This window comes from Lactuca virosa, chromosome 4, assembly GCF_052849685.1.
Source record: "Lactuca virosa cultivar CGN04683 chromosome 4, Lactuca_virosa_CGN04683_v6, whole genome shotgun sequence".
In the NCBI taxonomy this organism is placed as follows: domain Eukaryota; kingdom Viridiplantae; phylum Streptophyta; class Magnoliopsida; order Asterales; family Asteraceae; genus Lactuca; species Lactuca virosa.
Genome location: NC_136429.1, coordinates 197,629,578 through 197,642,530, shown reverse-complemented (window position 1 = coordinate 197,642,530; position 12,953 = coordinate 197,629,578). Strand labels below are relative to the sequence as shown.

General features: G+C 37.5%; 1 protein-coding gene across 1 annotated transcript; it reads right to left on the bottom strand.

Moving 5' to 3' along the window:
* Window positions 1-2,933: 2,933 nt before the first annotated feature.
* Window positions 2,934-5,982, bottom strand: LOC145107888 (GATA transcription factor 24-like). The gene is made up of 8 exons (XM_079044844.1): window positions 5,674-5,982; window positions 5,011-5,340; window positions 4,851-4,940; window positions 4,632-4,765; window positions 4,418-4,546; window positions 4,184-4,289; window positions 3,470-3,553; window positions 2,934-3,360 (listed from the first exon to the last, which is right to left on the bottom strand). Exons 2-8 carry the CDS (start codon window positions 5,299-5,301, stop codon window positions 3,304-3,306), a joined length of 891 nt encoding a protein of 296 aa, XP_078900970.1. The 5' UTR covers window positions 5,302-5,340; window positions 5,674-5,982; the 3' UTR covers window positions 2,934-3,303.
* Window positions 5,983-12,953: the final 6,971 nt, after the last annotated feature.

Genomic DNA, 12,953 nt, shown 5'->3' with positions numbered 1-12,953 from the left:
ATGTGACATGTTTTACCACAGTAAACATCGTCCCTTCTATCGGTTTGGGTTGTGAAAAAAAATAAGAGTATACCTCTCTCTCTCACTCTTCCTCCCCCTCTCTATCTCTCTCTTTCTCTTTCTTCTTTTCATGGTATACCATTTCTTGTGTGTGGTATTGGAGTGTGACAAAATGAAGGAGTGTGACATCACTCCCTCCCGCCTAATACACCATCATCTTCATATACTAAAATGCCTAAGTTATCACCAGACAATTTTCCGTCTTCTACTACGTCCGTTCAACTTGGTACATTATTAGATCATAAAGATTCACCATTAACACGTTCAAACCCACAAGATAAAGTCTTTTAGTCTCCGTCTCTTTGACCATTGTTAATGTATATAAAAATAAATAAATTGGAAAAGGCAAGCCTAATACTTTATGAGAAACAAGTATTGTATTTACGATACTAGAACATCTCTAAACACTAAAACAGTCACAATTTGATTCAGAGCAAGAGTAAGCAACAGTGGTCTCTCAGATATTTTGGTGGTGAAACACAATGGTGAGTTTGTGTTGTTTCGATCTCAACAGCGGCATCAGTAGTACAAGTTTTTTCGATGTCACTTAACAACGGTAGTGATCAGAGAAAGGAACATGACGGCAATTATATTGTTTCAGCAGTACAAGTTTTTTTTTTATGTTACTTAACGACAATTACGTTATTTCTCAAACTTTTTTACATTTTCATTAATATCCTTTCAATTTACAAGATTTTAACAAATTGTTTAAAATCTTTTTGTTTTGTCAAGTTTAAAATTGGATTATTAAATAAATATAATCCAACAAATAATCCATATAAAGTAATTAAATTTAAGGGAAATTGTCAGAAAAGTCCTAATATTTTTAGGAAAGTTACACTTTAGTCCCAAAATTTTCTTTTTTGAACAAAAAAGTCTCGATTATTTCATTTTGACTCAAGTTTACAAAAAAATCCTTTTTTTCTTTTAACAGGAAATGACATATTATCGTGTTTTTAAAAATAATCGGGACTTTAATGTTCAAAAAAAAATCTTGGGACTAAAGTGTAACTTTCCTGAAAATATTAGGACTTTTCTGACAATTTCCCTAAATTTAATTGTGATATTAATAAAACTAAGATTTTATTAAATAAATATTTTCATTCCTAACATATAAAAATAATTATACACTCTTGTTTATATATATATATATATATATATATATATATATATATATATATATATATATATATATATATATAACACCTACATTTAAGGAAATATAACAAATACATTTAAAGAAATAATAAACATTCATGTGTGGGATATCTTTTACACAAACGATAAAATAACGCATTTTATTGATTGAACTGAGATTTTTTTTTTGTTTTGTCTTTGATGTGTATATACCGAGCAAAAATTGTTGATATCAGGTATCTTCATTCGCCATCGTTTCAACCTCTATAATGGCATTTCTCTTACAGCTTCGACTCGTGCATAAAGATCATGTACGTCTTTGAATATCATATTATATAAAATAATGCATGTGTGTTATAAATAATTAAAAAGTGAATTTTAAATATATTTGAAACAATTGTCACATTTAAAATATAACAATACAAATACTAGTAAATACCAAATATATAAAGTCAAAATTAAAACAAATTAAATAAATTAAATATATATATAAATTTAAACTTGACCGACCAAATATGATAAATAAAAGTTAAACTCTAATTATAGAATAGATGAATAATGTAACTACAAATTTAAAATTTATTATTCATAACTTTATATTTGGTTTAAAAAATAGAATGAAGTTGGAAAACACAATTCTATCTTTACATTAAATATAGCATAACTCTACGATAAAATAGGGTTAGATATGTTGTAAGACCTTCAAATCATTCCCTAAGACCAACTTCAATGGACCTCTAAAACACCATTTTAGAGGGTCATTTTCACTCCAATCAACCTTCAAATATCACACCATTTTTGTGTTGGTTCATTTTTTACACCAAATATAGAGGTCAAAAATGAAAAACCTCTAAAAAAACACAATTTTAAAGGTCGGTTGAAATGAAATCATAACTTTTGTGTTAAACCATCACCATTTTTGTGTTTATGGTTGGAGAAGCTCTGAGGATGCTATCATATACATTCTCCATATCAATGTTCTATATTTTTGTATTGTATAAGATATCAGAAGAGGTAGATTGCTTGGATGGTCGTTGACCTCCCACATATGAATCCAAATAGAATTTTAAACACCGCACGGACCCTCCATTGAAGAGTGTGGTATGTTTGTCGCGAGTCATGGTTTTGCCGCACTTTTTTTTCTTTTTTAATTATTAAATCATATATGTATTAAAAAATTATAAAAGTTATATCAAAATTATAGTTTTTAATTCCCTACAAATAAAGTATAATATTACATGTTATTTACCTATATTTAAAATTAAATAAAAATATGGTAAAATATGATATGACACCCACCAATTTTATGGGACTAATGAAAAAATTGATGTGGCATTGCAAAAATGTGATAAATATGATATGAGACCTCAAGCATGTTCTCCCATAAAATGCGTTTATTTGTTTTATCATGATCATAAAAATAAAAAATAAAACCACACCGACATCTTTATTAACCAATGTTACGACCGACAATTAAAAAGTAGATCATAATTGTTACCGGAATTAAGGTATACGCTAATGACCATATAAACACCCACAACATTCAAATGCGTTATATAATTCGTCTTTGATTTTCTTTTTAGTTTTAATAACATGGTTGAGAACATTAATAAGTTTGAGTTGCTATATCATAGTTAAAGATAGAACCCCACGCACACGTGGCTCAAAAACACTACTCTAACAAGTACTTTGAGTTTGCCCCTCCATGAATCAAAGAATATGCAAAAGAAAAAGGATTAAAAAGAATAATTGGCGGCTGCCGACTTAAATAATAATAATAAAAAAATGAATTAGATCTGTAGTTACAGTCTTACAGATATGATGTGAATTTAAGTTAATTCCTTGCCTACAATCGGTGATTCCGTTTCTTCAAAGCGATCTAAATCTCAGATCTCAATGGGCCCTCCCCCTTTCTTTCACCTCAAATTCACATTCTCTCTCATGCCCATGGCAAATTCGTCTTTCCCTACTTTTCAATCTCACTCACGTAACCTTGCTTTGCAGTTGCGCATATTAGCAACAGACTCACTCTCCTCATAACTCACAACTCACAAGTAAGTAACCACCAAATCTTGCGCACATTAGCAACAGACTTTTGATTTATGATTATGAATCATGACTGTTTCCTGTAACCACCATTTGTTCAGAATCCATGTTTCCATTCTGCATTACATTTACAGTGTCAAGCAGTTGAGTAGGGTCAACTATAATTCATAATTATAATCTGTATTATAATAATTATTAATTTATAATTTATAAAATAAAACCCCACCTCATCCTCATGTCGTTGGTTCAAAGAGGGACTCTTTCCCACAGGAGTTGCTGCAACTGCCTTTGACAAATCCCTTAAAGTTCCCTACATATCATCATATTCATAACAATTAACAATTAACAACACACGTTCTTCTATATATATCATTAATATATTTCTATTATACTGTGCAAACCATAACCTAGTTCTTTTTTTTTAATAAAGCAATGTAAGGACGGTTCATTGAATGGATTTTAGATAACCCTATGAAGACACAAAGCTAATTGGTCAACTAAAAAGAAATACTGTAGTTCATTAGTGATTAGGGGGTAGAAACTAGAAAATGAAAAAGTAAAGGGACCCCACCCACAACCACAAGGGAACAAGATGAGCTCACATCACAAGTCACAACCACCATCATTTAATTTAATAATTAATCCCCACCACCATCCGCTAGTGACAGATTCAAAACCTAGTGCTTTCCAAATTAGGTTTTTCTAGTTTTAATACCCTTTTGTAAGCAACTCTTCTATTAATAGATAATAATATTATGGTAACAATTTATGCTACATATAAAGCAATGACTCTTGTCAAATATAATGTTGAACTATACTTTTCAAAGCTCAATGTGGGGTAGTTTTGAAGTTTGTTGGTAAAAATGGTTATAAAATGGACAAATGCATTACAGAATATGCATATCAGCATATGCACTGAATCAAGAAGAAAGGAAGCCACCTTATTTGCCCACATCAAACCACATGCATTACAGAGTGTCCTAGGTCCATCAGGTCCTCTGCGCATCAATGGAGTAGATTTCTCATTGATCCCACAATGCCTACACCTGACAATCACATATTCCCATTCCAAACTCACATAGCATAGCATAATAAATAAAGTAAGAGTTTCTAAAAGGTTTTTTTTTTTTTTTTTTTAGCTGGATATATATTATTTATATGGAAGCTGCCTTACGCGGTTTCTTGATGCTGGGAACCACTACCATCCGAGTGCCAACCACCTTGGTTTGAATCCCAACTTGTAGCTGCAGATTCTTCATGAACACCCTTTGAAGAAGTAAATTGCCCTTTATTCCTTTGCATCCTACAATCAAACAATATCCCATTCCCATAAGGCCATACATTTTCAAAATTTCAAATGCAAAATAATCATATATGATAGATATTACCTGAGTGCCACTTCCTTGCGAACAGTGTAACGAATTTTCTTCTCAAAATTCCGTTCTTTCCTCTTTTCACGGAATCTCATCAGTGACGCCAGTCTCTGAGGCACATTTAACCGTTGTGGAATACTGCCCAGATCCTGTTAAAAAAGTAAATTAAAAATATAAAATATACTAATAAAGTAAAAGGTAAACCTGTATCATTGACTCATACATATTACATACCCTGTTACTCTGCTGATAATGGGTTAATGACATGTAAGGCATGCTTGAGGATGTTTCACGCCCACCCAGTAGTAAAAGAACAGCTTGAACCTGATCAATATATAACTTCATTTCTTTTATTACATAACTCATAACTCATAAGTGAAACAGATTCATATACCTTCTCAGGAGAGACTGAATCAAACACATAAACCTGACCCTGGAAAGAGAGTGTAAGCTGGTTTGTATCCTCAATGCTGCCACGTGCCATCATTGCATTATGGTTATCTGATGACAGGTTTCCTGGATCAGACCCAATATCATCCTGATCCTCATTCTGAATCATGTTCCCATTACTTAAATCATGTATCACTTCATGTTCTTGCTCTTGTATGTAATGTGTGTGCCGATGGTATGTTGGATTCTTGTCTGGCATCTGCATTGCTGATTCGTTCTCATGAAACTCGTCCATATCTCCAAACAGTTTTTGTATCCGATTGATTACAGAATTCTGATTAATGAAAGAACATCAATAACTATGCATTCATATCAAATCCAGTATATGATCAATCTTGAAAACACTAGAAACATCAACTTCATGTCTAGTACTTTCCAAATTTCCAATTAAGTTAGATTCCTTCTCACATGTAGCACAAAAATTACCCTACTTCGTGAATCTCATTCTTAAAAAATTAACAAGTCCAATGAGCTTACGAGTGGCAAACAGATATCGGTCGAGGGGAAGGGGGATTGTCGTGATTTTGGCATTTTGCATTCAATTACCAACAAAAGAACAAAGTATCATACAGGAACACTCAAGTAATGTGGACAGTGATACACTTACTCGGCGATCAGGCTAGGCAACTATGGTTACTTTAATACGAGAAAGGCATTTGCAGGATCCACCAAAAGTCTAGCTTTTTTGTTGGTTTTCCTCGGGTTCAACGGAAGGATTTGAAATGGAGCTACCATAGAATTTCAGGACGAAGAGGACAGAAGGGGTTCGAAGATAATTTTTTATGAGAGATTTGATTAGGGTTTCTATTGACGCACCTGCGACTGTTTATGATTTCCCCTTGATGATGATATTGAAAAATGAATAAACAAAATATAAATCAATGTTTAGTTCTTCAACATTATTGGAGTTAATTGACTATTGTTTCTCTGTCAATCAATTTATCCGGTGTGAAGGATAATGTTTTAGGATGTTAAAAATATGAAAATAAGGCCGTCAGTAAACCCGCAACGAAGGGACTCGTGGTCTACGTGGCCACGAGCGTTGTCCGTGCACATCATCCCGGACCTTCGTTGTCGTGGTGATTCGTGGTGGGGAAGACGGAGGACCACGGAGATGCCTCTCTCAGTCGGCCCTCTTCTTCTTCCTCTTTCTCCGTTCGTGCTCGTCACTGGTACACCACCACCGGTTCGTGCTTCGTGTTGGTCTTCGTGGTTGCGTTGCTCGCGACAAGCATTACAGATGACCTAATAATAATAATAAGAGTAAAATACACGATTCGTCCTCGTCAAGTGTCATATTATATGTTTACTCTATATTTTTAAAAATTAACTCGGATCGTCCCTATAATGTTTTTTTCTCACTCGGACCGTCCTCGACGAATATAAAATGACTAAATTACCCTTTCTATTTTTTTTTGCTTTTTTTTTATTTGTTTGTTATGAACAATTTAAAAGAAAAATAAATAATAAAGAAAAACAAATAATAAAGAAAAAAATGGGCCCACCACCATAGACACTTACCCTCTACCCTAATTCTACCCACACCTTTACATCCTTATCATCCATCTTCTTCAGTTCATCTTTGGAGCTAGAGAGAGATGGGTCGCCGGAGTCACCACCGCCATCACTCCACCTATCATCAGTTCATCTTCTTTCTCATTTGTAACACTCGATTTCGAATTGCTTCATTATTCGGGGTCGTGGCCAATCATCTGTCATCATAAGGCTTAGGGCCTTTGGGAAGAAAGGTTTATACCCATTTGGATGTGGGAGATGTTGGTTATGTGATGAAAGGGTCCGATTTGTACTTTAGAGCCCAAGGGTATCGGTAAAGGCGTTGGTTCGAGCCTTTTATGAATTTTGGATTTTAGTTCAGTTGGTTTTCAGGCTAAATAAAGTTGGTAGAAGTATAGAGCTTCTCGTTACCTTTCCGTAGATATAAAGAACGTCAAATTACCACATTGTTATTTGATCTTGTGATATATTAGAACAACATGCTAGTGATAGGCTAGGGATCTTCAGGAATTGCATGATAGAATTGTTTGATTATATGATGCCTGATAGCCTAGGGTTCTTCTTTATATGAAATTGACATCATTACTGTAGTTGCTTAGGTGGTGTTTGTTTTGGAAGTGGTAAAATGTCTTTAGTCTTTTTCCGTATTTGCGGCAGAAGACGTGGACCAAAAGTATTTTTCTATGCCTTCATACAAGAAGTGATAAAGAAGTTTTTTTGAGTTCTTTTGTCTTCCAGAAAACAAACGGTCTTTTTGGTAAACATCTACCCGCCCGCAGATATAAGTGCCCAAAAAGTCTTTTTGCCAAAAAAAACAAACGAGCCCTTAGTGTATGCATCATAGTTGTACATAACTAAGATTATATAGCCTGAGAATATTTGGTTTGACTTTATTTCATGTTCCTTGTCTGGTTGTGGCTTAGAGTAGGACCGATTATTCGACTGTTTATAGGATCTAGTGTTGTGTATGGCTAGCATACACGAGTGCTGCAGGGTTGGTGGAAGTTTCATGAGCGGGTGCAGTGTATAGAGGGTCAGCGCGAGGAATGATTAGCCACTCCGGGGAGAGTGTGAGCAGGGCGAAGGTGCACCTGTGGTGCGAGGAGTTGAAGATCGAGGATTTTGCATGAGGATATGTCTGATTTTATTGCATTTTAGTGCTAGTCGTCTTCTCTGCTCGAGTGCTACTTGCTTTGTGCTTTGTGGGACCCATGTTCATGGGATTTAACCATCAAATGAATACATTAAATTACATGCTATGAGGGTTAAATAATCTTAGGATAAAGGACTTGGACCTATTACGCAACTCTTGTCTAAGTCCAACCGTTGTAGGGCTGAGTCCTCTAGCTGAAGGATTATTTAAGCCTGGTTGCATGTAATTGTATTCGTGAAGTGGTTAGCTGGCATTGGTAGGGGTTCTTCAGCAGCTGATGGCAGAGGGGGTGTGGGTGAGTGTAGCACCTGGTTCTTGGTATGTATTTTTATTTAAGTATTTTTGCATTTTTGGCCTTGGACTCGGCGAGTTGAAGGACCAACTCGCCGAGTAGAAGCGGGATGAGGCGCGGGATTTAAGTGATGGACTCGTCGAGTCGGGTCCCGGACTCGACGAGTAGGCTCTGACTGGACAAAAACCCTAATCCGAGGGTTTGCACCCTATTTAAACAATGTTATGTTGGCCACAACGTCCCTTATGCTCCCAGAACACCTCTCATTGAAACCCTAGCCGTTATTGAAGCAATCTTAGCCTTGTTGGTGGATTTTGGTGCTTGTGGTCTTAAGAAGGAAGGAGAAAGGCTTGAGGAAGCAAGTAAAGACCAAGGGAACCCGAGTTTGTGCACCTTCTACAGTTCATTGAAGGTAAAAAGTTGTAACCTTGCTCTTTCATTTGTTAGATCCCTTTTTGGGGAGATTTAGGGCTTTTATAAGCCACTTTTGATGGCCAACCATGATTGCAAACATGGTTGGGGGTTAGAGCTTATGAATCACGTCATTAAAGGAGTCACAAGGCAGTTGGGGACTGCTTTTGCACCCAGGAAAGGCCCCATGCATCTTAAGAGCTTGTTTTATGTCTTTTTGAGCTCAAAGTCCCATGCAAGCACGTAAAGTTTGTAACTTTACGTGCTAGATCGATTATAGAAGCTTGGATCTATCTTTTGATCAAAGGTTGTACATCAGAAATCAAGGATTTAGAGTGTGGATATGACTGACTCGGCGAGTCCGTTCTTGGGACTCGACGAGTCCGAGGCTTTGAGCCCCATATCTGTTGAGAGTCAAAGGAACCCAGTTGAGTGTTAGAAGGGTTGTAATCGGACAGGAAGAGTTACCCAATGTATTGGACGTGATTTTAGACCTGGAGTTCATGGGACTCGACGAGTGCTAGAACAGACTCGGCGAGTCCAAGGCAATATTCTTAAGGATGAAGATGAACTCGACGAGTTGTTCATCAACTCGGCGAGTCGAGGACAGAACTTGTTCATCAGATGAAGGTGAACTCGACGAGTTGTTCATCAACTCGGCGAGTCGGATGAGTTTCATGCGATGTTCATGTGAGGGAGGAACTCGTCGAGTTGACGGCCCAACTCGACGAGTCGGGTCATGGATAAGGACGAGTAAAGGGTGAGGGACTCGGCGAGTTGACGGCCCAACTCGGCGAGTCGGGTCAACTTGAAGTTGATTTTGACTAGACTTGGAATGACCCTGTTTAGGGTTGTACTTGCTGTGTGTTGACTTGAAGGTCGTCGTGTAGGGATCGAGGAGTCGAAGGGAGTCGACTTGTGCGCCGAGGATAATTCAAACACTGCACGACATTGAGGTGAGTTACCTTCCAGTAGCGGTGGGTCTACGGCCACAATGCCGGCCCACCAGTATGAGTTGGTGTAGATGATTGTCTTTGTGATAATTGTCTATGTTTGCTATGTTTGCTACTACCTGATATGTTTATGTGCTAGCATGATATGTTATATGTGATAGTGGTAGTAGGGGGAGATCAGTCCCCAAGTTCGGTCGTTAGGACCGACGGGTAGGTCGGGCACCCCAGAATTGCCTGACAGTATGTTCATGCTATGATATTATGTGGTAGTAGTAGGAGGTGAAATAGTCCTCGGATGTCGGGTGAAATAGACCGAGGGGTAAGTCAAGCACCCCAGAATGGCCTGACCTGGGTAGTCAGGCACCCCAGAATTGCCTGGCAGTATATGTGTGTTATATGGTAGTGGTAGGGGGTGAAATAGTCCCCGGTAGTCGGGTGAAATAGACCGACGGGTAAGTCAAGCACCCCAGAATGGCTTGACCTGGGTTCGTCAAGCACCCCAGAATGGCTTGACCTGGGTAGTCAGGCACCCCAGAATTGCCTGACAGTATGTTATTGTATGGTGTGTGGTACGATGGGGGAACTCACTAAGCTTCGTGCTTACGGTTTACAGTTTTGGTTTCAGGTACCTCTTCAGCGAAGGGGAAAGAGCTGGCGCGGTAGCGGCACATCATACACACACGCATTGATTTTCCGCACTTGAGATATTCTGGGATTGTACTATGACATGTTGCTATTATATGTTTTGGGTTTTCAGACATGATACATTGATTCACAAAATGATATATTGTTACGCAGTTTTCTTATGAATGTTTTATAATCTGTTAATTAAAAATGAATTTTTTTTTGGACTCGAAATTTGGGATGTTACAGTGAGTCCTAGGATAGCCTATGAAGTATTTAGTGCGGTTGTTTCGCCGAGAAGCGGGTTTCAGGAGTATTTTGTGACTAGGACTTAGAAGACCCGAAATAGTTCTTGAGGAAAGTATGGGTAGGTGTGGAAGGTAGTATTGGGCCCGTACTACTGGAAGCACATGATCCATACTCGAATCAAGGAGGGTTTCGGGAATTCTAAGGGCTGGTCGGGGAAGGTTGCATGGTTAGATACCATGATTCGTGGCAGTGTTTTCGTTCATGCCGGACTTTTGGTTGTGACTGCTCAGGCGGGAGGATGGTTTTGGTATTTGTTTTGGGCCCTAGTGGTGCTATCGATTTGGGTTGTTTGGTGCAACCTAGTGAGCTTATTGGTTCGTGGCCTCGGAGATTTTACTCGAGGTCGGGTATTCGAGTCGCGAGACTCAAGAAGGGGGAAGTGATCATAATCGGCTTGGGTTTTGCAGCTGGAAGTGGGATGGTTGATTGATGGATTGGAATGTTGTTACCCGTGTCTAGGGTTATGTCCTTCTAGTTTTTCCGAGTTCGGAGGAAAAGTAAGCAGGCTCGTAATTTCCAGAGTTAGGAAGGGTGGTATTTGCTTAATTTGGGTTGAGTTACAAGTTGGTTGGGTTATGATATGATTTCAGCGCCAGTGGGTGGTAGTGCGAGCCCTAAGTGAGGGAGAACTGGAATTCTCGGGTCGAGTATTTTAGCCGTTGAGGGATCTACAAGTTCGTTGTTTTGAATTGTTGTATTTGATGGGTTTTGAGCATTCTAACACTCCTAAGTGTACATGCAACCCTAAATACCTTGGATCTATGTTTTCTCTATTATACATGCAAATATGATTATCCAAGGTATTATCCTAACTAGCATACCAAAACATTGATACTAGGATACTAAAATAGATAGAATACATACCTTGTTGTGGTTGCTTGACTCCATGAAGCTTGAGAGCCTAGTGCCCCAAGTGTGACACCTCAAATGGTTCACACAACATCATGAACTCTTGGAATAACCATGAGAAGAAGACATACATGTTCAAATCGGCTAGCCCTCAAAATATGTATCACTAGTGCCAATTTCTTGAACTAAAGGGGTTCTTATATAGTGTGGCTATTAGGGTTACACCATGTAACTCATGACTTTACCCATTCCTTATGCTCCATGGGTTTTAACCTCCATGGATCACCACATGGGTTAAACCCAACATAAAGGAATCTTGGATCATAAGCCCACATATATAAGAATGAATGATTTACACAATCAATCCCTATATATTTAATTAGTCTCTTTTTTATCACTAAATTAAGTCCAAATTAATTCTTGATCAATACTAATTAAATAACATGATTTCATATTAATATATTAGAACTTATAATATATTAATATGTCACAAAATGTCTTTTCCTCATAAACGGTCTATCCAAATGTTCCGATGCCATGCAACCCAAATGGACCATGCCGAGTCGGGTCAAGTACATACCAATTATAGTTATAGACTTAGACACTAATCCAACAGTCTCCCACTTGGATAAGTCTAAAACTATTATTGCGTATGACTTCAGGAACCAACTGGCAATCGTAGCTCTCAAAAGCCGCTGTCGAACTCTGACCTTGTAGATGAACTCTGACCTTTGTCAATGACTTGTCCATTAGATAAGGGATCATATATTCCTCCATTCTAGTATCATATGGACTGAGACATGGATTATAATCATTCTCTCTGTCCATTTGTTGTTTCCCGATTTCCGATTTATGACGACTGACTAATTGAACAAATCAAATCAGTCCAGGCCCGGCCGAGCACTTACATTTGTCATCACCAAATCATCGAGGGGCCCACATATATCGCTTTTATCCCGAAGGTAAAAGGAATGGATAAACTTCGACTCATATGGCTTGTTCTACTGCTTGTTGAATCATACACAAAGGCACGTTTTATAACACCGAGTTACCGAATGCGTTTTCGTGCAATCAATGTACAACCAACTCATAGTAACAACTCATATCTCTAGGTTTGAAGAATGTAAGATATTATCGTCTCATGATCACTCGTGATAAAATCCATGAAGTGATTCCAATGAGCGCGGGTTGAATCCAATACTCAGAACTTATGAGCACTCATGAGTGTTGTAGCCCCTTGTCCAACATCTTAGACCTCTACAAGCCAACCCATGACAGTCTTGATTCATATCTACTTCCAACATATGACCGACTGTGGATAGTTTGAATAACTTAGTCAATCAGGAAGAACGACCTAGTTATTCTGGAAGTCAAAACATGCAAAATGAAACACAATAATAATAGAATCTAATATGGTATCAAAACCTATGAACATAAATAAAACACCTTTTATTTATCACCATATGATTACACATTATTCATTGTATACTGTTTCAGCTATCAACTTTATTCTTGAATTTAAAACAATAGTTGTCCCATGCTCCAAGCATGTACACTATGTTTTCTAAACACTAGTCATGCCATACACCAAGTATGCATACTATGTTTGTCTATGATCTTCACTTTGTGAATTAGATCAATTGAACATAACTCCAATGATCCTCTTTCACAGTCCCAAATCCTTACTGCAAATGCAAGAATTCCAAATTCATGCCATTTACTGAAATCTGTTAGATTCTAAACTTATATGCATTGATCCTCCTGTAATGATTATGCACAGA

Bases quoted from the DNA above. Each gene is read 5' to 3' on its own strand.
- LOC145107888 (XM_079044844.1), bottom strand. From the start codon at position 5,301: ATGGACGAGTTTCATGAGAACGAATCAGCAATGCAGATGCCAGACAAG. The intron at 4,941-5,010 runs GTATATGAATCT...TATATTGATCAG, and splicing joins ATTCAGTCTCTCCTGAGAAG to GTTCAAGCTGTTCTTTTACT. The intron at 4,290-4,417 runs GTAAGGCAGCTT...TGTGATTGTCAG, and splicing joins TCCCAGCATCAAGAAACCGC to GTGTAGGCATTGTGGGATCA.